Source organism: Schistocerca cancellata, chromosome 3 (assembly GCF_023864275.1).
Source record: "Schistocerca cancellata isolate TAMUIC-IGC-003103 chromosome 3, iqSchCanc2.1, whole genome shotgun sequence".
In the NCBI taxonomy this organism is placed as follows: Eukaryota; Metazoa; Arthropoda; class Insecta; order Orthoptera; family Acrididae; genus Schistocerca; species Schistocerca cancellata.
Genome location: NC_064628.1, coordinates 804,048,552 through 804,076,534, shown reverse-complemented (window position 1 = coordinate 804,076,534; position 27,983 = coordinate 804,048,552). Strand labels below are relative to the sequence as shown.

Below are 27,983 nucleotides of genomic sequence, written 5' to 3'. Positions count from 1 at the left end.
GGTGGCAAATGCTAGCTGAACACAAAGCCATCTCTGAGGACAAGTGCCTCAAAGGCCATCATTAAATATTCATATCATAACTGACTTAGAAATATAAAAATAGCACTAAGTCACAGAAACTACAGAGGCTATACTAATGGCAATAAACTTAATTGACTGTAGTAAATAAAGTAACTAACAGCATTTAAGACCAGTGTGGTATATACAGGGTGGAGAAAATTGTGCCACAGAATTTTAACCATGGATAGCCGATGCCAACAGAAACCAAAATTACTAATGTCAACAACACACAATTTTTTAACTACGGAAATTTGGCGCCACGTGCTCCAATTGGCTGCAGGATTGTGTGTTGCCGGATGCTCTGGACAACGCACGACCATGAATGCTTTGCCTGCCGGAGATCGCTCAGTGTGCAGAAAGTGTTTTTATTTACTTGTATATTTTCGGCAGCATTCCACTCTGGGGGCGAATCCACCAGGGTCCCGACACATCCATTACAGTTTCATGGCAAGACGTACTGGGAACAAACCCATTAACAAATGGTAGTTCCCGTACAGAAAGTCATTTACAAATTTTGTCGGTCCTGAAAAGGGTCTTTTTTTGTAGCTATGACATTGGTTACTTACACGTTCTCAAACTGGCGACACTCTGATGCGACACAAGCTTGGTAATGTTGAACGATGTTTTGTCAAACTCTTTCAGAGATTCCTGGCATTGCCCTGATGTGATTCGCAGCATGTTGAATGCGATCCATTAATTGTTATTAGTTTCTAGGTGGTACGCGACTGAAGAATCACCACAGGAAATAGTCTGGTGGCATGATGCCTGGTGATCGCAGGGGCCACGTCCTACGAGCACCTCTGCCAATTATCCGGCCGTCAAAGAGTTCATTTCAATATCAGCGCACAGCACGACTGTTACGTGCGGGTGCCCCATCATGCTGCAATCACACCCGTAACCGTATGTCCGAAGGAACACCTTCCAGCATGCCAGGTAGCTTCTTGCAAAAAGTGAAGGTAATCCCCCCCACCTGTCAGTCGAGGAGGTAGACTGACCAGCCCAATCAGATAATCAACCACAATACCTACCCAAATGTTGAGCGAAAATCGTTCCTGGTGTCCATGGATGTACGTGACGAGAGAATTTCCCCTTGCTCAGTAATGAATGTTTCGAGTGTTGTAAAGGCCATCCCGATGGAAGGTGCAATCTTCAGTAAACAACACAATGGCTGGGAAGTCAGGATCTCGAGCAACACCGGCAAAACCCTAGCCTGTGTTCATAGTCCGCCACAGGATTTAGGTTTTGGAAAGAGTGGAAACTAAATGGATGCTGGCCGTCATCCCTCAAAACTTCCTAGACTAACTGATGAGTGACCCCCATGTCATGTCCAACCACTCGAGTACTTTTGTTAGGTGCTTCATCGAAGCACTTGAGAACAGTCTCTTCAAATGCAGCATCCCGTCATGTTCAAGGTCTTCCAGCATCACTATGATATCCAACTAACGGGCCCGTTTCGCCAAGTCGCCAGTGAATTGCTGTAAACATTTTGGGGTGTGGTTATCATCTTGCTGGGTACCATTCCTCATACATCCGTCGAGCTTCATGTGCATTATCATCTGCTAGTCCATAAACAAAACCATTCGTTGTACTCCAAACAAATACTGTGCTGCCATGCTTACTGTATGATTAAATCGCAGATAACGTGTGTGTGCTCCAAAGTGATGTTCACGTGCGAATGCTCCAGACATCAGGTGGAAACAAACAGCAAGACCTATTTGACACGTGTGCGTATCACGGGGCAGTGAGGACGTTTGTATGTGTGAACTGACAACCATAGTGCTGTCCGTCAACCGAGGAATGGGCAATTGGAGCGCATGGTGCCAAATTTCCGTAGTTTAAAAATGGTGTGTCGTCAACCTACACAACATTTGTAATTTTGGTTCCTACTAGTATCAGCTATCCAGGGTTAAAATTTTTGTTACAATTTTTCTCCACCCTGTATGTTTACTAGTGATACTGAAAGTCCGATTAACACGTACATTACTAGGCTTGACAAACTAAGGATGGCAGGAAAAAGATTGGAGAATATGGAGTAACTGGATGATAAACAGTAAAAGAAAATGGATTGCGAGAGATGGGTCGATGATATTCAACAGGCACATACAAATGCTCATGTTGTAGATACATACATAAGTTCTTTAAAGACGGGTTTTGTAGTGGAACTTTTTGTGACTCAATATATGGTAAGGCTATTGTAAATAACACAACCAAATCTATTCGATTAAGAAAGACAAATGATGTAGTCATCCATGAGAGGCACCCTCATGAAGAAGAGGGCAAAGTTTACTTAAAGACACAAATTACGAAAAGAAGATGTAATGGCTGCTCAGAAAAGAAAGGAACTTCATTAAGTAACAATGTTAGACAACACATAGACGTGATCTCGGGAGGGCATCAGGATGTGGACTGTAACCTGCAAAAGAAAATGCATTCACATCAGCTAGAATGAGTCTAGAAAACTTTCAATCCTTGGAAAGACTTGTGGAAGAGTCAGGGAAAGCGATGCCACTCAACGAACCCACCCAAGAGCCTCTAAAAAAATAAAAAAATAAAAATAAAAAAAACACGGAATATAAGTGGCTAGTACAGAGAGCCAAGTCAGTCAGTACCAGTCAGTCACTGCCGTACTAGTCAAGTACACAGTCCCCGTCACCGAATTGTCTCGAGCAGTATCACAGCTGATCACTCAAAGTTACTATGGAGTGACACATTCATGCAACTGCAATGTGGCACTGAAAAGTCTGTACACAGTCAAGTAAGAGCAACTGAGTTTCTTTTTGCCTGTTAAAGAAGACCAAACACTGTAGTGTTTGTCTCTACTCTCAACAAGTAGTAGTAGATATTTTCTGCCTATCAGCATATAGAGTGGAATTCACCTGTATCCAGTGGTGGTTAAAAAGTACCGACTGTGTATTCTCAGAACAGGCTGCAAGTGGAATGTTGTTCTCTGATGGTGAAAGGCAGGACACAGGAACCAGAGATTGCGCCAAAGGCCTACAATACAAAGGACTACGATGTACTCACTGGTTCGCAAGGACATGGAGCCACTGCAACACATCTCTCTGAATAAGGTTAAACTGTTGAGAAAATACATTCATTCTGAATTGAATCCTTAAGTGACTGCAAGCCTATTCACTTCTTACAAACCACAACCATTTCCCTGTTCCACAGTCTCCCATGCTAAGCAACCTAGGAGTCTCTCGTCCTCTCATTCCATTACATTTAACTGAGTAGACTACATGATAAAAAATATTGTTGTCAGCATCCTGATTGTGCTATGCAGGCCACAGCTTTATCCAATATGGTGACAGGACCTGTGCCAGGACCCAACATGACACCTTCATTAATGGTATGTTAGATCCAAATCTTCCTTCCTTATTTAATCCTTGTGCTATGATATTTTCCCAGATTAAAAGTGCTCTGTCTGTGGCATTTTTCTTTTAATTAATAGGAGAAAACTTTGGCTGCATGTTACAGTCTATTGTTCTGTTGAGCTCAACTATTTCATCTACATCTTGAAAAGAAGAGACTTTCATTTTAAAAGATGACACGTTCAGCTGCATACAGGCACGGCAAAAAAGAGTATTACACATGTGAATTTTCAGCCAAAGTCTTCTCCAGAAAGGAAACAAACACACACACACACACACACACACACACACACACACACACACACATGAGCGGTAATTGTTGGCCTTCACTTTTTTCATTCACATCCTACTTTTGTTTAACTGATGACAAAAATAGTACATAGAACAGCTAACAGCAAAAACCCCACATACACAATTAAGCTTATTAAATTTTAGGAGTCTCTTACCTGAACCCTTAGAGGATGCATCATGATGAGTGAAAGTAAGTCTGGTGGCGGCAGAACCTCTCGCAATGTAAGCCCCTGCAGCCTTATTGCTTGGCACATAAATACTGATAGGTACCGATGCAGTGGAAGGTGAAATGACACCTGAAGACCATCAGGCTGTTCAAACAAAAAATATCTGTGCTACAAAATGAATAAAAATACACACTTACATCATAACGTACAAGAGACATCTACCTTCTTTTTTCCTTAAGGTTGCTAATCTCAAAACTTTATTTCCCTCATTTATTCTGTTTTCTACCTTCTTCTATCATATACATATTTCTTTGCAACCACAGGGTGTGGGTCATATTTAGCTAATTTTAAGGCAGTACAGAAAACACTGAAATTTTGACTGCTACAGTATAGATATGTTGCACAATGGTATTAAAATATTATATTTTCTAGCAATGTGAAGGTTGTTTCAAAGACTTCACAACTTAGTGAATTCTGTACAGTTTTTTCTCTTTAAAGTTGGTACCAATAAACTTCGCACAATTATCATCTTTTACATTTGATATTCATGAAGTGGTACATGACATAAGAGCACGTTCTTCAGCTGGAGATATTAGACATCCAAGAAACATTTGTACATGGACTGTTCACAGAAGTTGGAATTTTTTATCTACATAATGCACTTAATAAATATATAGTACTGAGACCGACAAGGAAATATGAGAATATAGCTTCCTTTCCAGATGTTAAATCCTCACAGTGATTTTGGATATTACACCCTCTCAATGCTGTAATGAAATTATCATGCTAGCTGCCAATATTACCACCAGCCAAGAATATTAACCAAATAATGTTTGCAATAATAAACATTCCAATAGCTAAAATTTGCCAAACTGTGATAATATTTGCAAGTAGGTACCTACCACATGCTACTGACTCAAGAACTCTAGCCAATACGTAAAGCACCAGGACTTTGATGATTGAATGCTTAGGAAGCAAAAACCATACAAAAATCTTATCAGAAGTAGTGGTCTGAAGTTGGGAAGTTTTCCTTAGATACACTATGTGATCAAAAGTATCCAGACACCTGGCTGAAAATGACTTACAAGTTCGTGGTGCCCTCCATCGGTAATGCTGGAATTCAATATGGTGTTGGTCTACCCTTAGCCTCGATGATAGCTTCCACTCTCACAGGCATACATTCAATCAGGTGGTGAAAGGTTTCTTGGGGAATGGCAGCCCATTCTTCATGGAGTGCTGAACTGAGGAGAGGTATCAATGTCAGTCGGTGGGGCCTGGCACAAAATCGGTGTTCCAAAACATCCCAAAGGTGTTCTGTAGGATTCAGGCCAGGGCACTGTGCAGGCCAGTCCATTACAGGGATCTTATAGTTGTGTAACCACTCAACCACAGGCTGTGCATTATGAACAGGTGCTCGATTGTGCTGAAAGATGCAATCGCCATCCCCGAATTGCTCTTCAACAGCGTGAAGCAAGAAGGTGCTTAAAGCATCAATGTAGGCCTGTACTGTGATATTGCCACGCAAAATAAAAAGAGGTGCAAGCCCCCTCCATGAAAAACACGTACAGATGTATGACAAGTGACACCCAATCACCTGACCACTTTATGTAAAACAGAAATACATTGGGATCAGGTGAAACTAGCACAGGATTTCCACGGGGATCATCTTGGTTCCTCTATTGTTTAAGACAAATGGTGGACACACCCTATATAAATGTCCACTAATAGTTGTCCTGATACTTTTGATCAAATAGTGTTTATATCTTTAGACAATAAAATGCTGTATGACTAGAAATGAAACTAAAAACTAAACTCCATTCGAACAGGTCCTGGAAGACCTAATGGTACCAACCAGCCGCCTTGTCTTCCTCAGCTCACAGGCGTCACTGGATGCAGATATGGAGGGGCATGTGGTCAGCATACCACTCTCCCGGCCATATGTCAGTTTACAAGACTGGAGCCACTACTTCTCAATCAAGTAGCTCTTCAGTTTGCCTCACAAGCGCTGAGTACACTCCGCTTGCCAATAGTGCTTGGCAGAACAGATGGTCACCCATCCAAGTGCTAGCTCAGCCCGACAGTACTGAACTTTGGTGATCTAACGGGAACTGGTGTTACCACTGCGGCAATGACATTGGCCGCATGACAAGAAAGAACTGGGTAAATAAGCACCTTGCAACAGTAGCAACTGAATATAGAGAGATGCAGAAATTAATGAAAAAGAGTACGAAAAGCTCCACCCATAATGAACTATGACAGGCCATACAGACAACCAAATGTGCAAAGTGAAGTTAGGATGAGCTTCAAATTTCAAAACCACAGCTTTTGCAACATATCAATGAACAAAAATGCAATGTTTTAGTGATGGAATGACAATGTGTGTTAAAACAGACACATACTCAAATATTAAAATAATTTTTATTCAGTTTTAGCCATTTGAACTGTGATATTTGGGAACTTTGCCATCAGTTACTAAACCTTGTTTAGCTACTAATCACAAAGCAACATTCATTCAGACTATTTTGTAAGTTTGTAACTAACACAAACATCTTGTTATAGGAAACTACTATTAAACTAAGACAACTTGTACTATGCCTTCAACATTTGTAACAGCTTTAGAAGCGGAACCCAAATATCCATTCCTGCTGCTATTTTATGTCAGCTCATACTTTCCGATTAATGTAGACTAAGAAGGAAATATCACTAACTTGACCTCATATTTCAAGGAGAAAAAAGCACAATTGCAAGATATCAGCCTTGAAAATCAAACCAATGCAAAAATTTAGGCCATAATTCTGAGAGTACACAGATAAGACGACCTGAAAGCACAGGTTTCAAATGTTTGCATTCATCATTTGTTTATTACCTGACTCTGCCCCACTGCAGCCATCTAATGCCAAAGCACAAAGTACTGTACAGCAGAGTGATAACTGAAGCTCTCCTATTCACAAGGGAAGAGGACGGGGAATGGGTTCACATAGGCAAAGGTTTTTCAAAATCTCGTTCAAGAACACATTATTTTGCACAAGAACCCAATAAGTAATACGAGTATGAAGTATGTCAATATCACACACATATGTGATCAATATTATTTTAACAATATTCTCCTAGTGATATTCTGTAGGAGTTTATAAATATATATCTAGTCCTCAAAATCAAAATAAATAAACCAAAGCAACTGAAAAATTATTATGAAATTCAGTATTTTTCATTTACAATTTAATTATGCCAGCCACAAAGAAGAATAGTGCAACTCGCACAAATTTAGTTCACTTCAACAGTGTCAACTTTACAATGCAAAGAAGATAACGCATAACAGTGATGATGATGATGATTATAATGATGATGATAATTAAACACTGCTATACTACTACTATAATGACATACTCATTCATTTCATTAGTTCACTATGTACTTGTGAATTGCAACATAAAGGTGATTAAAGCCAAGAGATCCCTGGTACCACCTCCTTGGCACAATGAACACAGCACTATCATTTGTTTGTTCACAGACATTGTGAACACAAGCCTCTTCCTCATTTCACTTTACAGTACTTCATTAAGTGGCTGCAGGGAAGTGGAGCGAGTGACAATAGCCTAGCACGAATGTTTAAAAACTGTGCTTTCAGAAGACCATAAGTGTGTACTAGCAGAATTCTGGGCCATATTTCTGTGTGGTATCAATTATTGGGGTTAATACCTTTTCTCTCCTTAAAATATGAGGTTAAGTTGGCAATGTTTCCTTGTAAGTGCACCTGCACAACATAAAAACAGAAATTTTTCAATTTATACCAAGCTATTTGAGAGCCTGTCCAGTATATTCTGTATCATATTTTTCACCTTATCCATTGTTTATGTTAAATGTGTCCTTTAATAAGTTTATGTAACTTTGTACCTTAACGTCTACTGTACTTAAACCCAGAGAACAACATAATCAAGTGCATCCCAATTATTCTTCGTGTATCCCACAAATATACACTGCAAACCAAGCAGGACTTGAAAAGCTGATGCAGACCCCAAGAAAATGCAATAAAATCATGTGCAAGAGACAAGATTTCCCCTATATCGTTATTGTTCACTCATTACAGTCTCGAAAATTCATTTTCTATGCCAACATTTTCACAAAAAATTCTGTCTAGGAGCTTTAAATGCTGCACTTCAGCTTCTTGCTCAATCTTCCGACTCTCTCTATTACCTATCACAGACAGATCTGAATACCTTACAGATATACTGTAAATAGAAGGTGGATGGTTGGCCCACTGTTTTGAATATCTTGTCCTGGTCATAATGCCACCTGTCATTAACATTAAAACATTTTGTTGAGAGCACTCACTCAGAAGGCAGCAAGCAAATAAATTCACTTATGCTCACCATGTAACTATAAAAAATGTTTTCCACAGTGGAAGATGTGCTTATTTGACACACAAAAACCATGGAACATTTTCTGGCTAGGGTTTAATAGCAAGAATACTACAGATTGAAATGGTCATGATTCTGGACAATTCTCACATTTGCGTTATAGACAGTGTGCAAAACTGTGAGAAATTCAGACCATGTATATCAGGGTGAGACTCAAACCATAACTCCGCTGAATTAGATCAATTAGTTATTGGAATGCTACCATGCCTTTCAATGTGATAATTTGTAGTCCAACATACATAAATCCGAATGCAAATGCAATCCACTCTCATATTTCAACTGCCCCCCCCCCCCTTTTTTTTGGCCAAAAGTGATATCTAGCTCCCATTATTGAGATAATCTGGAACAAAAATAATTCTGAAACTGAACATGAAAGTATTTGGTTTGTTGCCCATGGACAGAAATTGCACAATACGCTACTTATGCTGCAGTGCCAGTCAAGTTTCTCGTATCATCATCAGTGTCAACGAATGGGAAGTAATATTTAAATAAGGACACATCATTACTCAGCAAATAGAAAGGGCACTTAGCAATAAACAGGCACAGAAAAAGGACAGAAAACTGATATGAGAGAGAAATCCATGGTTACCTCCTGACTCTGCTGCCTGATAGGTGTGGGTAGCAATCTTTGATGAAGTGGGTTCGGAGAAAATGGAAGTGGTGTGGTGTGGTGAGGGTTGATTCTTAACAGTTACCTATCTTGATTGCGCACACTAACTTGTCAGCTCTTGATCACAATCCTTACTAATATATTTCTATCATATGAGAGAGAGAGAGAGAGAGAGAGAGAGAGAGAGAGAGAGAGAGAGAGAAAGATTACCAGACCATTAAGTAATTAACCATCCTTTCTGCCTGTCCGTATAATGTTGAGCACTAATATATGATATGTAAGCAATAAATTGCATCAAGTATGAATTCCATGATGTCAAGAACACTTTCTTCACTAGTGTAAAACAGTTTTGCCTTTACAAGTAAAATAGAAAAGTGTCCCCTCTACCAGAAACGTAGATGGATGTAAGAAAGATATCTCACGTATGATTAATGCATCATCAGTTATGTCGCTGCCCAAACAGCAAAACTCATTGACTACTTTTAGTGTCCTATTTCTTAATCAAATTCCCTTGCTGATTTAAATTGACTACAATCCATTAGCTGTGTTTTACTATTGTTGATATTTATTTTACAATCTCTTTTCAAGTCACTATTCATTTCATTCAACTGCAACTCACTAGCCATCTCTGATGGAATTGCAATGTCACCAGCAAACCTCAAAGTTTTTATTTCTTCCCCCTGAACTTTTAATTACCTTTTCAAATTTCTCCTTGGTTTCCTTTACTGCTTGTGTAATGTACTGGTTGAATAGCATTGGGGTGATCCCACAGCCCTTCTCACTCCTTTCTCAACTACTGTCCCCTTTTCCTTTCCCTCGACTCTTACAACTCCAGTGTGTTTTCTGTACGAAATGCAGATGACTTTTCTCTCCCCATATTCTACCCCTGCCACTTTCAGAATTTCAAAGAGTGTATTTTAGTCAACACTGTCATAGGTTTCTCTAAATCTAAAAATGTTATAAGTGTAGATTCTCCTTTCTTCGTTCAATCTTATAAGATACGTCAAAGGGTCAGTATTTCTTCACATGTTGCTACATTTCTCCGAACACAAAATGATCCTCCCAAAGATCGGCTTCTACTAGTTTCTCCATTCCTCTTTAAGTAATTCGTGTCAATATTTTGCAACCATAACATCTTAAACTGATGACTCTGTAATATTCACACCTGTCATCACCTGCCTTCTTTGGGATTTTTAAATTCTCCATTAAGTCTGATGGTTTTTGTCCTGTCTAATGTATCTTGCACACTGATGGAATAGTTTTGCCACAGTGGATTATCCCAAGGATCTCAATAATTCCGACAGTATTTTGTCTACTACAGGAGTCTTGTTCCAACTTCAGTCGTGCCAAGTTCTGTCAAATTATTCTCATAATATCATACCTCTCATTTCATCTTTATTCACTTCCTACTCTCCTTCTCTAATATGTCTGCAAGTTTATTTCCCTTATACAGGCTAACTATATAGTCCTTCCACCTTTCAGCCTTCCCTTATTTGCTTTGTAATGGTTTGCCATTTGAGCTCTTGACATTCATACATTTGTTTCTTTTCCTGCTAGAAGGTCTCTCTAACTTTCCTGCCTCTATCTTTCCCATAATCTTGTACGCTTCTACAGTATTCCATTCTCATCTAGTCATTCCTGCTTTTGCCAGTTTGCACTTCCTGTCAATCTCATTTTTTATTTTGCAAACAACTATTTCCTTTTGGCTGCTTCATTTGCCACATTATGATATATCAGCCTTTCCTCAATTGATTCAGTATCTCATTCTTCATCCAAGTATTTCTACTGGGCTTTGTTTTTTTGGCCTTTATCTTTTAGCTCATTTGATCCTCTGCTGCCTTCACTACCTCATCTCTCAGGACTATCCAATTCATCTTCTATTGTGTTCCTCACCTCTATTTCAGTCAACTGTTGCCTAACGTTCCCTATAAAACTCTTAAAAACCTCTCGTTCTTAGTACTTATTCCAGTCTTATCATCTTAATTTCCTACCTTTCGGAAGTTCCTTCAGTTTTAATCTGCAATTCATGCCAATACCTTTTGGCCAGATTCCACATCTGATCCTGAAAATGTTTTATAGTTTAAAATGTGGTATATGTAACTAATTTTAAGTGTTTTAAAAACCCACCGATTTTGGACTAGTAAAGCCAACAGCATCCAGCCACTCCTGAAGAGCATTCCGGCATATTGATAGTACATTTCTTGTCAGTTCCACGGTAGAACAGTCAACAAGATGACATGCTAAAGCCCACATGGGGTATGCACTAGCTTCTAGTTCAGCTGAGAATGCTGCATAGTAAGTATTGGGCTCAAATTCAACATGTTGTGTAAGTTCTCGCTGGTTTACATTCATGCCTGAAAAAATAATAGTACAATAGCACAAAGAAAATTTGAAACTGGTGAAGCAAATAATTTACATCATTAGTAGTCATTAGTATATGCCACCCCATAATGTAAACACAGAGCATGAATAATTACCTTGAAACATGGAAAGAAAACCAAACCACATTTCTAGTAAGTTGTCATCACTCATAAACTTAATAGCGACTGGGCGGTGTGAAAGAACATTATTCAGATCCGAAACAAGTGGCCAATAGCAGTGTTCCTTCATTACATGGCGACCACAGTCCACAACAAAGTGAGAATTCTTGCTTGGATCTGGTAAATAAAAACATTAAATCATATTACAATCATTTTTAATTTGCTACTGAGAAGGTACCTGGAAATGAAGATAACATGGCAGTAATAATATATATACAATATAACACATCTGCACGTGTGATACTATACACTTTCTTTTCCATAACTGCTCTAAGTGCCTCACTCAAAAATATTTACCACTCCATCAAACTTAATTCTCAAAAAAATTATTTCACTTTTGAGGGTTCAACTTTGAACCAGGCTGTAAATACATTCAATCAGAGCAACATTGGTTACTTCTTAAGAATTTTATTAACTGGTTGTCTAAAAATGTCTTTCTCTGAGACAGAGAATGGGGAGTCCCCATTGTCTTTTAGTTTCATAGATAACATGTAGGTCTCACAGTGACCATGAACATCTTAATTTTATGAAACAGCTCAGCTCCTCTTCTGTTTCTGGTATCCAGGCCCGGTGACTCAAAGTTCAGCAGACGGCATGAATATTGATCTCAGCCGATAGGTGGAACTTCTACAGGTACGAACACTAGCACTGTCATGGTGCAGCACTGGCTGCTCTGTACTGCAATGCCACACCCATCTCAACAGCCAATAAGCACTTGATGCAGCACTAAAAAGCTCGCTGTACCATGGTTATGCTCTCACTGGCGTATTCGTCTCGCAATCATGTCTCTAGCCATAAAGCACCACTGTTCCTTGGTTTCCGTTTTACTATGTCTTGATGTCTCTTGTTGATTACTTTCTGGACACTAATTTACTTTCTGGAACACTAATTTACAGCACCTGAAGCAGACTTTGCATCTGTCAGGTCACTAATGACTAACAATCGCTCTTCCTATCTAATGCCGGAGATTTTTTTCTTATAGAAGAAGTCTGCTCCTCTCTCAAATCCAGTCACCCTTACTTTCAAGTAATTGTGAATGTTAGTTTTGATCTATTACTCGCAACAATTCCATGTGCTCACATCAAAATTCAAATTTCATCAATACCACAAGCTACCTGGTTAGTCTTATTGCTCTTGCGTGACTGATTTACAGGGGATGAGTCATCACTGTGGTTTCATTTGTGTGAAGCCAGAATGCAAAACTACAAATACAAGCTCTAATTCTAGATGTAGTGGTCCAACTGGCCCCCAACCGAGAAATACGCATGCCAGCCCTTAAGCTAGACAACCCGTCATCGCAAACTATTCTGATAATGGCATACACTTTTGAAAAGATTGACTATGAGTAGCATGCAGTCCAAACACTGCCTTGTGCCCCGGGATTGTGAAATGCCTGTAAACTACTTCCCAGATGGTGTAATCGTGATTCATCACTTCAGATGCATCAATGGCCTCTGAACAGCCAGTCAATCCCTGCCACCATGGCCAATAGGGTATTTCATCATGCCTAGACTGCTTCACAGCACACGTGTGGGTGGATTGTCTGGATTACTGTGTGCATTTCACCCATTTTTGGAAAAGATGAGCACCTCCAAACAGCCTGCCAGAAGCCGGTATGACAATCATAAACAGCTCCTTGCATGCATCAAGGAATAGTGCATGAATCTCAGACAATAGTTCCCAATGTGATCATTTCTCTCACAAGTTTATTATAAACTTCAAAACTGTGAACACAGTCACCCCTTTCCAGTGGACCCAAGAACTACACTTTGCTTGGTAAACCTCCAAATGTATGATCTTGTGGGTTCCCCAGTATAAGTCCCCGCCTCCTGCAAACTGGTATCATATGGTAACAGATCAGTTCCCATCTGGGATCAATTCACAATAGCCACAGCCTACAAGCAGGTCATATGACTGATAATGCTGGTTATTGTCGATAATCATTCAGCTGGAAACATTTTCAGTATGGATGCCTTCTTGCCGCTTGGCTTCTTCATCACTGACAAGGTTCAGGTTGTCTCTGAAATGGTTCCCTTCCAGAAACTCTACAACCTTTGTACCACTTTTGCCTTTATTTTTGAATCTGGCCTGCGATACACCTGTAATTTCCAGGCTCATATCTCCTTGCATCCTGATGTGGTGCCTTGTTTCTGCCAAGCACGGCCCATTCCTGGCTCCTTACAAATCGCCATTAACCAAAGACTCACTGGCTCTATGAGGCTGAGGTCATTGAAAAATTTAAAATGAGTGCTTAGGCCACACCTCTGTTAATGATGAAGAAACCCCAACGACTCCCTCTGGTCATGCAGAGACTTTAAATCAACAATCAATGCCCAGACACAAATTGGATGAGGGGGTCACAAAGTACTGTGATTACCAACACTACATATGGTTTATACAAATACAAATGTTTGTCTTTAGGGATCTCTTCCAGTCAGGCAATCTTCCACAGATATCTGGAACAGTTAACCATGTCCATTACCCATTTGCACTAACTATGTCAACTACTTTACTGTTACTGGTGCTACGTGTTGGGACCACCTGTGAGCCTTCTGCACCCTCTTCACAATCTTATGTGATGATAAGACAAAGAACTGCTTAGACAAATGCCAGTTTATCCAGGAACAAGTCGAATACAACAGGCGCTTGCTAAACAAACAAGAGATCCAACTCAATGACCATAACACCCGGCTATCGACATGCTACCTCGCCCCCATAGCTTTTTGGGAAAGATGAATTATTAATTTAAGTTCCTCCCATAGGTGGTCCTTAACATGAATCCACTAAATCATTTGTGGAAGAAAGGTGTTCAGTACAGGTGGATGACTGCTTGCAAGTTTGCTTTTATACTGCTAATGCATATGCTGAGCTTGGCGCCCTATCTTATATCCTTTTCACCATTGCGTTCACTCATTATGGCTGTAAATGTCTAACTGTATGCAACTGGTACAGCGTTGGCACACTGGAATGACAATGGACCTTAGCAATCAATTGCCTACACATCCAAAGATACTGACACCCACCCAAAAGAACTACTCACAGATTGAAGATGAAGCTTTAGCAATTGTTTTTGCTATTAGAACATTCCATATGTACATATTCTGGACCAAGTTCACTTTAATTACACACCCAAAACTGATGGTAGCACTTTTTGGGCACCACAACAGTCTTCCAAAATGGACAGCATGAAGGCTCCGCCATTGGGTGCTTTTTCTCAGCTGATACATTTATACTATTATACCATTAAATACCAGTCCACAGTGCAACACAAAAATGTGGAAGCTCTATGTCACTTACCCACAGGGCCACAACTAGGATTTGATCGGCAGGAAATCTCATGTTTCCATATACACACGGATTGGGGGGAAAATCCTGGTTCAGTTGCCCAATACAGGTGCATGAACCTCTAAACACATGCGCCATGGGCCAAACTTACAGCAGGTCATGCATCATGCGCTCTACAGGGGCCCACATTCTTTTCCAAGAATATCAATCCTGAGTTCCGGGCCTGTGCTGTCATTACTACCGCCAGTCAGTCACCAACAATAGTCTCCTGCAGGATGCAGATGCACTCTGTATTATCATCCCAACCTGCCCTCAGGTTTTACTACTACTCCATCATGGGCACTAGAAAATGTCATGAATCAAAGCACAAGCACAGTGACATGCTTACTGGCCTGGTACAAATGAGGGTGTGCAAGAGACTGTACAGCTGCCTAGCTTGTGCTTGGCACAGGCCTCTCCACCTCAATCTTTCACCCCTTGGTCCACTCTCCACTGTGCCTGGACCACATTCATTTTAACTGTGTTGGCACGCTTCTGGGCTCTATGTGGTTAACAGTCATGAACACTTACTCTAATTACCTATATGTGTTCGGTGAACCACAACAGATGCGAAAATTAGTGCACTCATCCAGATTATAGGCATCAATGGGCTTCCCTGAACCATTGCATCCCTGAATCGTTGCATCAGACAATGGGCTCCAATTCATGGCAACAGCTTTCGACTGCTTCTGCACGTTCAATGGCAAAAACGTCTTCTTAGTTCATCATTACACCTGTCCTCCAATGAAGAATCAGAATGCATGGTATGAAAGTTAAGCAGCAAATTTTGAAGAAAGTGGGACCACGACCACCACCGCCGCCACAGTTGCAAGTTTTTCTTCATAATTTTTCAGCAGCTTCTGTGCAACTGAAATTCTCCTCTGAAGTGAAAACCCCAGTGCTTCATAAACAGATCAATTCAGCTGCAACTAGCCTTAAAATTTTTGACTTTTTGATCTCTAGCAATTTCATGTGCCTTAATTTTTAAAATTTCAGCATTCACAGGCAGAAATTTCCCATACTGTTCCTTAACAAATTCATTTAAAATCACTTCTAGTGCATGATACCAGCCACACTTTGGCCTACTAAATGCTTTCCTGCTACTTGAAAATTCAAATAATTTGTCTCTCTGCAGTTGCCATCGCCTGACTTTGCTCTCATCAATCCAATATCGCAGACCTGCAGCACAATTAGAACTCTGTTCCTCAAAAGAAATAACTCCCCTCTTGAATTTGGCACTATAATGAAAGTGCTTCATTATGGTTCACTAACACCAACAAGGACTTCACAAAATTCCATGAAGCAATAGGTGACGCTACGTGAAATCTTAATGAGCCACAGCGTATCAACTCATGCAACAATCCTAAAGCCTTGTGCATTGTTGGTATTTTTGTGTAAAGAAATTTATTTTTGTTGCTATGAATATTTGAAAGGCTTCCACTTACTTTGCACTCGGTTCTAAGCCGCATGCGGTTTTTTGGATTACAAAAACCGGAAAAAAAGTGCAGCTTAGATTCGAGTAAATACGGTATATGAAAAGTTGATTACAAAACAAGCATTTTTTGGCTAAGTAGTAACTGGACTATTCAACTTAATCAGAAACTGTCTCACATTATTTTCTTTTGCGGCTCAAATGAATATGCCAATGACAACTACCACTCTTTGGCTCATGGACAGACAGCAACTGTAATTTTTTGTTGCCAAAGTTACTTGTGTTCAATAAATGCTGCAGGCCCTAAGTGAGCGTTATAATAAACCTTTCATGTATAACTGTGGCACTTTTGATGATTTCTGTGGTACCAACGTACACTAGCTGACAGTTACAGGGGCTACAGTTGTCCTGTATTTTACATAGCCTGATACATTTACTAATATAATTTCTTCATCTATTACTATAAATGAATTAGATGACAATATGTAATAATGTTTTTGGTTTTCCTTATTCTATTTCTTATCAAAAGGTGGTCTAATTTGGCCAAAACTGGTAACTGCAATTAAAAAATGTTATATAGGTCATGTTTTGTTCACAGTATCTATTAACCAGTTTCTAAGTGAAGTACATGACTTCTTTCAGTTGTGTACCCAATGAGATCAATACTTCCTACAAATTCTCTCCTCATCCTACAGAATGATTATCATATACCCATATTCTTTACTTTACACGTTAGGACATACAATAATCCTAAAACCACTGTGGGAAATAGCCAACATAAAACGTACTGGAGAGCAATTACGAAAGCAGGTATTTGGTAAATTATGAGCAGGGAAAGGCAAAGAATACATCGTGGACTCAAAAATTTGCCCTCTATCTGTGCCACTCTCTGTGCTCCTGCTGTTTGCTCTCCTGGCAGCTGAAGCATACTCAATTTGAAGACTCAGATTACTATCCTCTCTTGTGAAGTTCATAAATGTGTCATTTGTTCATGCAATATTCGTTGTTTCCTTTACACCACCTGTAATAAAACTACAATACCTGAATAGTATACATCATGCCTGCACAATCACAGAAATCAATTCTAAATGATAAAAACATACAGAAAATTCCACAAAATAGGAATGGCAAGAATGATATTATTGCATACTGTGACATGCAGTACACAGAGATTAATCCTACCGACAGCACTGTTATTTGCTAACTAATTTAGGTTCTCATCATCTTCCTGGTCTTTACACATGCTGATTTCTCCATCCCTTGTTTTTATTCCACATTTTTCTCTCTATCCTCTTCCTACTTACTGTCTGTGTTGTCATATTGTCAGTATATTTATTTTTCATTCGCTTTCATTTTACTTTACTTCATTTTTAGGTTTGTGTGCAGCATCAAGAGGGGTCGTAGTCTTGCAATTGGCTCTTTTTTTGAATATCAGACTCATCTCTTGATGTAACACAAAAACTTTGAGAAAACTTCAGTTCACATACATGTGATAGTTAATCATAATGTCATCATTTGAGAAGACCTTAATAATGCCAGAATTCTTCTTCTTGTGCTTTTGTCTCGCATTGGCGCAGGTTCAGCACAATAATTAAAGGACTTAGCATAATTTAAGGGGTGGCCAGATGCTCTTCCTGTCACCACCCCATTACCCTCTGGGACGTAATGTGTTTATCACAGCAATATGCATGCAGTGTGATACATGTGAAAGTGGGTGAAAGTTTTCTAAATGTTTGCAAATTGTGTAACTGAGGTGAGACTGGGGTACCAGCCCAGCATTCACTTAGTGGTGTTGTAGCGGCCCCTTATTGTTAGAAGGCCCGGAAGCCCCTTATTGATAGAGGGCCTGCACAACTGACACTTAATATGGGTTGCTAAGTCCCTATCAGCAGCGCGGAGAGAAACATCGCCAGCGGACAGAAACAATAACAGACTTTCCAAATAAACATGTAATTACTTTGTCAGGCAACACGTGACAGTGTTCCACCACTCGGAACTCATATGACTGATGTAGCACTCTGCCGACCTGGCTTTATAAGCACGCTTAGCCCATCAGACCGGCAGGGTTTGCCAACAACTAGGAACAGCACTGGCCAGTACTTACGCCGGCCCTAGCCTTGATTCACTCACCGTAGTCTTGTAGTAGCACATTGTATTTTGTAGAGTAGTTTGCGGTCAGTATTTTCTTCCATTGTCTTGTTTCGTCCATGTCTGGGTCAACATGGAAATAAACTAAGGGGGGAGCATCAAACCCACGATCTGCCCCGGCAGGCAGCCGGGACAGAAAATCGGCGTTTGCGTGCCGTTCAGAGGTGTGGTAAACAATATCGAAGTCGAATGTCGCCAGGAAGAGCACCCAATGCTGGAAGCGGCACGTCACCCGGGTGGGCACTGTAGCACCCAGGAGAAACAAATAAACTAAAGGTTAGTGATCGGTCTGCAGCATGAAAGGACAACCATACACGAAATCTTAGAATTTCGTCAGGCCAAAAACCAGTGCCAAAGCTTCCGTCCCAATTTGACTATATTTGGCTTCAGCATAGGTTAATATTTTGGATGCAAAAACCACTGGCCTCTCAACAATGTCGACAACTTGCAAGAGGACCGCACCCAGGCCATAGTCCGAGGCATTGGCGGTGACAATGAGGGGTAGGGAAGGATTGTAAGTGGCCAGATAAGGAGGGTGGGAGAGAGCTGACTTGAGACGTGTGAAAGACTTCTCACACGCTGTGACCCAAACCCAACGCACACCCTTACACAATAACCCAGTCAAGCCGCCGAAATCTCAGCAGCGTGGGGTATGGAGCACCGATAATAGTCGATTTGACCGACAACGGACTGCAGTTGCTTCACGTTGGTGGGAGAAGGCAGGTTTTTAATCACCTCGACACACTCCTTAGAGGCGTGTAGGAGGTGGGCATCAATCGTGAATCCAAGATAGCTGACCTCTCACGCAAAAAAAGTCACTTTTCTTTTCCGCAACGCAGGTTAGCCTCGGAAAAAACCTGAAACAGCCTATTCACCTTGTCCGCCGTGGAAGAGCCACCGACGATGGCACCGTCCAAATAATTGGCCGCCTCAGGTGCCTGACGTTGAAAAATGGTGGGAAAGCTGGCAATGCCAAACGGGAGGCGGTTGTACCGGGAAATGCCACACGGGGTATTGATGACTAGAATCTGATGCAATTCCTCATCCCAATGGCAGCTGCAAATAAGTTTCATACAAATCAATTGTGGCAAAAATGGTTGAGCCCGCAAGATGTGTGAGTATGTCATCCACTGATTGGAAAGGATAGGCATCGATGGCGGACTGAGAATTGACCGTGACCTTAAAATCGCCACAGATGTGTAAAGTACCATACGGCTTCTCGACTATTATGACAGGAGTCTCCCGGTGACTGCGCATCGGGAGAAAGGGTGCCTTCATCCTGTAAGCATCAAAATTCCCCCCTGGAACCTGTCTTGGAGAGCAAAGCGGACTGGGTAGGCATTAGAAAAACGAGGAACAGCAGAGGGAAGAAGCTGAACATGCGCAGTGAAACCCTTCACCCCTGGTGTGGAGGATGAGAACAACGTGTCGTATTTTCTGAGTAATGGGGCAAGGAGGATGAGGGAATCAGCACCACCTGTACTGCGTTCTGCACTGATAAACTCAGACGACCAAAAATGTCCACACCCAGAAGATTAGTAGCGCCAGGGGATGCGACCACCAAAAACAGCACTGAGGAAGAGCCGTTGTAAGAGATGTGTGTGGAAAAAACGCTACCGCCAGATATCGAGTGATTACTGAAACTGCACAGGGTGCGAGTGTACAAGGATAAAGCGGCGAGCCCAAATGTTGGTATGTGGCACCATTCACAAGAAGAGACACATGATGCTGTGTCAATTTGAAAGACCACCGGAATATGCACAAACTCCAAGGTAACGAGAAAACTGGCACCCAATTGGGGAATGATGGAGAATACTTGGCCATCAATGGAATGTGAGGCATCCAGGGCGTGAGATGATGATTTGTAACCAGCCTATGCATCCGCAGGAAGCGTGGCATCGACACGATGTTTCTGTAAGCCTGACATACCAAGGCGATATGGCTCGCTCGGCTGGGTTTGTGCATCTTGCTCGCTGGTGGGGGCACTCTTAGTTTTGGTGAGTCTGGAAACAGTCCGGACAGGATGTTGAAAGACTCCCTGTCATGGAGTGGGCCAATGGATTGATGAGGCTTCTGCTCACTGCTAGGCAACTGGCGAGCTGCTAAAACAGCTGGATCAAGACACGGTTGTTGTAGCCGGTGAGACTGTTCAAACGCACAAATGATCAGCAGACAGGTGTCGAGGGATAAGTCCTGTAACTTCAAAACATCTGCCCAAAGACCCTCATCTGGTGCGTAGAACACCACCATATCGTGGATCAATGAAGAGGCATAAGACTGCTTGCACGCAATGTTGGCGCACCCGAATTTACAATCGCGGGAGAGACATGGAGCATCATAATCCATTACCAATAAGTCTGACCTGGAAACTTTCGATAAGAATAAGTCTGACAGGCAAAGGTGATGTGTATTTTTGCATCACAGTACTCAAAAAGGCAGCCCTTAATGTGAGTAAACGAGAGATCTCAAGGGGACTGCTCAGGGTTCAATTGTTGAAATAAATGATGCACCTGTGGACTGACTGCCGCTAAAATAAAAAAAATAAAAATAAAAGAGAACAGACTTCGATTTTACCTATCAAAAGCCGGAAATGTTGGTGGAGCCACGTGCAACGTGTTCAATTTATCTGTGATGGAAACAACCCTATGGGCTACTTCATGCAACGCTGGTGAGTGAGAGTGAGGATGTGCGAGTGTTGCCTGAATCTGCTGTAGAGTATCCACCAAGGACTGAAGAAGCCCCTCCGGTTGGTAGGAAAGAATTACCAGTCAATTTGAACACTCTTTATTACAATTAAAGAAAAGACACCTTCTTGGCATACACAAAGTGGAAACATAGAACAAACAGATGCGGTCTGGCGGGCCACCGCCCATGATCAGACACTGCAAGCTCTCCACTGCCAAATCGCTGTGGCCGAGCAACTGTCGTAGCGTCCACAATGCAGAGGTCCAGCACTTTTGGGATCATTGGCACAGTCTATTTTTCCACTGAGGCATTATTCTTTTGCATAGTGATTCTGATGTTTCCTGGATGGTCATATCACATGCGTTGCGCGGCCGTGTCCTCTACCTTCTCCAAGCTGGCCATTGGGGCATAGTCCTTTCCACACAGCTGGTGTGCTGACATCTTTATTGGTGCCTCCCTCATGTCAGCCTGCACCACGTGCCAAACATGTCAGGCAGCACCCCCGCACCAGTATTTTTCGTGGCCAGATGCAGTTGCTCTGTGGGAATGTCTCCATTTGGATTTTGCAGAGCCGTTTCATGGTTCCCAGTGGCTCATACTGATTGACCCCAGCTTGGGATACCCTTACGTCTCCCGCATGATGAACACCATTTCTGCTGAGACTATCAAAGTTCTATGGTGCCCCTTTGCTATCGAGGGACTCCCCAAAACGATTATTATGGATAACGGTCCACAGTTTACTTTGACCGAATTTAAGCAATTCTGTACTGTCAATGGAATTTCTCTTGTCCAAACAACCCTATTTCACTCTGCATCAAATGGCTGGGTGGTGCGTTTTGTGTGGACATTCAAGACCCAGCTCGATGAGCTGCTGAGCCATCACCCGCTGGAGGAGGCCATGCTTCTTTTCTTGGCTACGTACTGCGGCACCCCCAATGCTGGTAAAGTCCAGCAGAGATACTTCACAGTCAACCATTCTGCTCCTCCTTATCTGTCCTAGTTCCTGAGGCTTCTCACCCTCCCGCCCGTATGCCAAAGCACTCCTTTCTCGTCAGACAGGTCTGGGTGCGGACCTTCTCTCAACTACGGATGCGCTGGGCACCTGCCGTCATCACCCAACTCTGCAGCCAGGCGATGGCATCTCTCAGGTGCGCCGACAGTTCCACCGCCCGCTGGCACTTCAACCAGCTCCGCTCCCATCTGGTGGACCACGGCACCCAAGGGAAGTTGCCAGTGCCTATCGCTGACCACCCTGTGGCGGAACCTCTGCCTCCACCGCCAGCTGCCGTGCTGCGTCACCGCCTCCCACCCCTGCCTGCCATGAACCCATGGACGTCAAGCAGGATGCCCCTACTCCTATGGATGTTTATGGTGCTGTGCCTTTTTTTTCCCTAGAGCGAGAAATGTCATAGTGGCCCCTTATTGTTAGAGGGCCCGCAGAACATAAATGCAAGATGGGTTGCTAACCCCCTTTCAACAGCACGGAGAGAAACATCACCAGCGGACAGAAACAATAACAGACTTTCCAAATAAACACAGAACTACTTTGCCAGACAATATGTAACAGTGTTCCACCAATCTGAACTCGTATGACTGATGCAGCACTCTGCCAACCTGGCTTTATAGGCACGCCTAGACCGACAGATCAGCAGTATTTACCAACCACTAGGAACAGCTCTGACCAGTACTTATGCTGGCCCTCGCCTTGTATTCACTCACCGTAGTATTTAAGTAGCACGTTGTATTTTGTAGAGTAGTTTGTGGTTAGTATTTTCGTCCATTGTCTTGTTTCCTTATCTGTTTTGCTACCGCAGAGTTGTGGGTTTCTTTCTATTTGTTCCACGTTTAACACTTAGTGTATGCCAAGGAGGCATCTTTTCTTTAATTGTAATAAAGTGTATTCAAATTGACTGTTAGGTCTTTCCTACCGACCCCAGGACATTACAAGTGGGATGTGAGAAAAGTGACTAAAAACCACTTCCAGACCGGCCAGCACACTGACCGTTGTCATTAAAATGACAGGCCGGTTCAATCTGGGGTTGGCGCATCTCTCCGGCCTGAAAGCAGCGCTTTAACACTCATGGCTATCCAGGCATCATCTGAGAATTGACTGGGATAATTACCATTTAGTAAGTAGTGGGTAAGAAAAGACATCATACAAAACAATGCTAAATGCTTCCTCCGAAAGCTACTTAGAACAGATAGTTTAGAAGCTCACTATTGATGGTAATGGTAGATATAATAGCAACAAGTAGACTTGATCTCTTTGAGGATATCCATACTAAAACTGGTATCAGTGACAATGAAGCTTTTGTACCAACAGTGATATCATACGTATTGCTCCTACAGAGACAGTGAAGACAAAATTAGGTTAATCACAGCGAGCACAGTGGCATTTAAGCAGTCAATCTCTCTGTAGTCTATTAATGAATTTTGATGGGAAGAAATCTTAATGTGTGACACCGTGAACACAGTGGGAAGTACTCTCTGGTAAACACTTCACAGTGTTTGTGGAGTATTGATATAGCTGTAAATATTAATTTCTATACAATTTTCCTAACTTTCATTTATTTTTCCAGCTCCCTCTCCTCCTCCGACCCTTGAAACCCCTCTTTTTTTTCTTTTCATCTTTGTTATATTAATTTTTCTTTCAATTGCAATTTCTCATTTATTTCCTATTAACTTTCTCTCAGTTAAGCGTTCACCTTTGCTCTATAAAATACCAGCAACTCATTATCATTCTGAAATTAAGTCTTGACTGTCAACCCATTGTTACTTCTTAACAAATTTATGACTTCCCTGCTTTTCTTGATTTCCTAAAGAACCTATATAGTTACCTTTTTCATTCTCTGTTTCCTTTCTTGATCCAGATGATGCAAATCTTGACAACCACAAAAGTTAGTAAGTCAACTGTGTTTTGGAATCACTGTTAATGAGTGCTACTAAACTTTTAACTCTTTCAGTAGCTGGAATGTATTGTTTAATCAGTACAAAAGAGAAAAAGGATAAGTAATTTGTGAAATCATATGCAAAGTTCAAATACCACAGCATCAGTTATGCAGAAATTGCAGTGGATCTTTATGGCTAATCGTACTTCCTCACGCATTCAAAATGCTCTGCACTGTGAAGAACATAATCTGATTTCTTGAATGTGTTCAGAGAAAATATATTTGTAAGATATTTGTTAATTTTGTATGCATTTCCTCCGAACACATTCAGGAAGGCAAATATTTTTCAAATGGTGAAGAAAATTTGAATGTGGAGGGGAATATTTTTTTTACAAAATGTGCTTGAAACATTTTCTCCACAATAATTTACCAGAATGACAAGGCAGAATAAGTCAGTAACATCACAAAAATTCATGTCCTATACTTATGACCATAATGCATTGTGATTCAATTTAGTAATACTACGAAAAAAATTTCGTGAATCACCAAGACAATCACTTCCCTGTGTGTACACAGTTTCACTTACTCAGACTGGGATTTGTATGCTCAAAAGCATTTAATTTGCTGCACACTACTGAAAACTAAGGTTAAGAAAAGGGAAATTCAGCCTGCAACATTAATTCTCATCTGCATAACATAGATACCCAAGAGAAAATTTCAGAGTTAAAATTAGTTAATGAGATTCTTTCTCCTAATTTTCTTCTACTGCACCAACAGAATTCAATTCATCAGTTTTCTTACAGGTACTTATGTCCTCTTCTTTCAGTCACATGAGTTATATTTTAAGATGGGTTTTTATTTTTCAGTTATATCTTGCTCAGAAAGTCCTTCATTGTTCCATCCAGCTGTAGCTAGTCTACTTGCCTCCGCCTCCACCCTCCCCCTCTCTTAACCATTATTTATAAAACAGTACACATCAACAAATCCAAATTTCTGATAAAATGCTGTCCTAAGTAGATTATTATTTATTTTCTATTCAAAAGTGTTATCTTACAACATTAAACAAATTTATTAACTTACCATGCAAAGTATTTGGTATAAGTATCTTTGCCATCATGTACTTCAAACTAATAACCATGACATGCAACAGATTCAGATTCTCTGCCATATGGAATGCTAGGCATTCATTAGAGAACAACTGCACACTAACATGAACAACTCTGTTTGATAAAGTATCAGGATCTGCTGAACGTTCCAGCATCATAGAGATTCGACTATAGTGAAGGACGAAGGCTTCAGTCAGAGCTTCCTGCAAACAAAAGGAAATATTACTTTCACAAGTAAATGTTCCTTACTCTCCTAAAAGACTTCACATGGCAGTATCTAGCTACTTATAAGAACTGGTTGCCACTTACCTATAGCTGACTGATGAGTGATGCGCATAGAAATACACAAAAGAAAACAGTATTTACGCTAGCTTTTGAGCTCTCTAGCAAAAGTACACACACAGCCACCCAATGTACACACTCGCACCCATGGCATACATTTGGGATCTGTGACATCATTTGTAGGTGAATGTATGTACTTTTGCTAGAGAAAGCAAAAGTAAACACAGTTTTCTTTCGAGTGTTTCTGTGTATCATACTTCAGTCAGCTATAGGTAAGTGGTTACCTTTCCTTTATTTTGTGTATTATTCCATCCAGGAATTTCCATTGTTGGTATACTTATAAGCACTTACAGATACATTGAACAATTAATCAAACACAATGGTAAATATAACACTACAGTGAAATCATTATCAGTGGTGACAATAAAATCTATACTACACTTATCCACTACATTTTTGCTTAGCCTATGATTCACCATAACAACCAATGGTTTAACAAATACATTCTCATTATTTTTTCTGCAAAGATTATTAAAGAGTGTGTTCCACACCCATTTAGAGAATAATGTTCAACCAGTTGCAGTTCATGGCAAAAGTTACAATAAACAATGCTTATAATACTACAAAAAGGATAGATGGTTACACACCATAAAGATGACACACTGAGTTGCAGACAAGCACAATGAAGAGACAGCTACACTGAGCATTCGGCCAAAGCCCTCTTCAAGGAAGAAAAGAGAACACACACATATTCACACAACCAAGCACACCTCACACATACATGATCACTCCTTTTGGCTGCTGCAGTCAGAACTGTGGCTGGAGAGAGGGGTCTCGAATGCATGAAGTGTGCTTGTGTCTGGGAAAATATAGTTATAATAGAAGGAAACATTCCACGCAGGAAAAATATACCTAAAAACAAAGATGATGTGACTTACCAAATGAAAGTGCTGACAGGTCGACAGACACACAAACGAACACAAACATACACACAAAATTCAAGCTTTCGCAACAAACTGTTGCCTCATCAGGAAAGAGGGAAGGAGAGGGAAAGACGAAAGGATGTGGGTTTTAAGGGAGAGGGTAAGGAGTCATTCCAGTCCCGGGAGCGGAAAGACTTACCTTAGGGGGAAAAAGGGACGGGTGTACACTCGCACACACACACACATATCCATCCACACATATACAGACACAAGCAGACATATTGGTCTTTAAATATGTCTGCTTGTGTTCGTATATATATATATATATATATATATATATATATATATATATATATATATATATATAATAGAAACATTCCACGTGGGAAAAAATATATTTAAAAAGAAAGATGATGAGACTTACCAAACAAAAGCGCTGGCAGGTCGATAGACACACAAACAAACACAAACATACACACAAAATTCTAGCATTCGCAACCAATGGTTGCCTCTTCAGGAAAGAGGGAAGGAGAAGGAAAGACAAAAGGATATGGGTTTTAAGGGAGAGGGTAAGGAGTCATTCCAATCCCGAGAGCGGAAAGACTTACCTTAGGGGGAAAAAAGGACAGGTATACACTCGCACACACACACATATCCATCCACACATACAAGACACAAGCAGACATTTTTGTTTTTATATATATATAAACAAAGATGATGAGACATACCAAACAAAAGTGCTGGCAGGTCATTAGACACACAAACAAACACAAACATACACACAAAATTCTAGCTTTCGCAATCAACGGTTGCTTCATCAGGAAAGAGGGAAGGAGAGGGAAAGACGAAAGGATGTGGGTTTTAAGGGAGAGGGTAAGGAGTCATTCCAATCCCGGGAGCGGAAAGACTTACCTTAGGGGGGAAAAGGACGGGTATACACACACACACACACACACACACACACACACACACACACACACACATCCATCCACACGTATACAGACACAAGCAGACATATACAGAGGCAAAGAGTTTGGGCAGAGATGTCAGTCAAGGCGGAAGTGCAGAGGAAAAGATGTTGTTGAATGACAGGTGAGGTATGAGTGGCGGCAACTTGGAATTAGCGGAGATTGAGGCCTGGTGGATAACGGGAAGAGAGGATATATTGAAGAGCAAGTTCCCATCTCCGGAGTTCCGATAGGTTGGTGTTAGTGGGAAGTATCCAGATAACCCGGACGGTGTAACACTGTGCCAAGATGTGCTGGCCGTGCACCAAGGAATGTTTAGCCACAGGGTGATCCTCATTACCAAGAAACACTGTCTGCCTGTGTCCATTCATGCGAATGGACAGTTTGTTGCTGGTCATTCCCACATAGAATGCATCACAGTGTAGGCAGGTCAGTTGGTAAATCACGTGGGTGCTTTCACACGTGGCTCTGCCTTTGATCGTGTACACCTTCCGGGTTACAGGACTGGAGTAGGTGGTGGTGGGAGGGTGCATGGGACAGGTTTTACACCGGGGGCGGTTACAAGGGTAGGAGCCAGAGGGTAGGGAAGGTGATTTGGGGATTTCATAGGGGTGAACTAAGAGGTTACGAAGGTTAGGTGGACGGCGAAAGACACTCTAGGTGGAGTGGGGAGGATTTCATGAAGGATGGATCTCATTTCAGGGCAGGATTTGAGGAAGTCGTATCCCTGCTGGAGAGCCACATTCAGAATCTGATCCAGTCCCGGAAAG

At 41.2% G+C, this 27,983-nt stretch overlaps 1 protein-coding gene across 2 annotated transcripts in view; it reads right to left on the bottom strand.

Moving 5' to 3' along the window:
• LOC126175863 (E3 ubiquitin-protein ligase Ubr3) overlaps positions 1–27,983 on the bottom strand; it is a 281,912-nt gene that overhangs the window by 188,991 nt on the left and 64,938 nt on the right. For both annotated transcript variants that reach the window (XM_049922876.1, XM_049922877.1), the window contains exons 7-10: positions 25,015–25,243; positions 11,395–11,574; positions 11,045–11,271; positions 3,878–4,033 (exon numbers count right to left, since the gene is read on the bottom strand). In XM_049922876.1, coding sequence (XP_049778833.1) covers positions 3,878–4,033; positions 11,045–11,271; positions 11,395–11,574; positions 25,015–25,243 — 792 coding nt within the window. The remainder of the gene's footprint in view (positions 1–3,877; positions 4,034–11,044; positions 11,272–11,394; positions 11,575–25,014; positions 25,244–27,983) is intronic.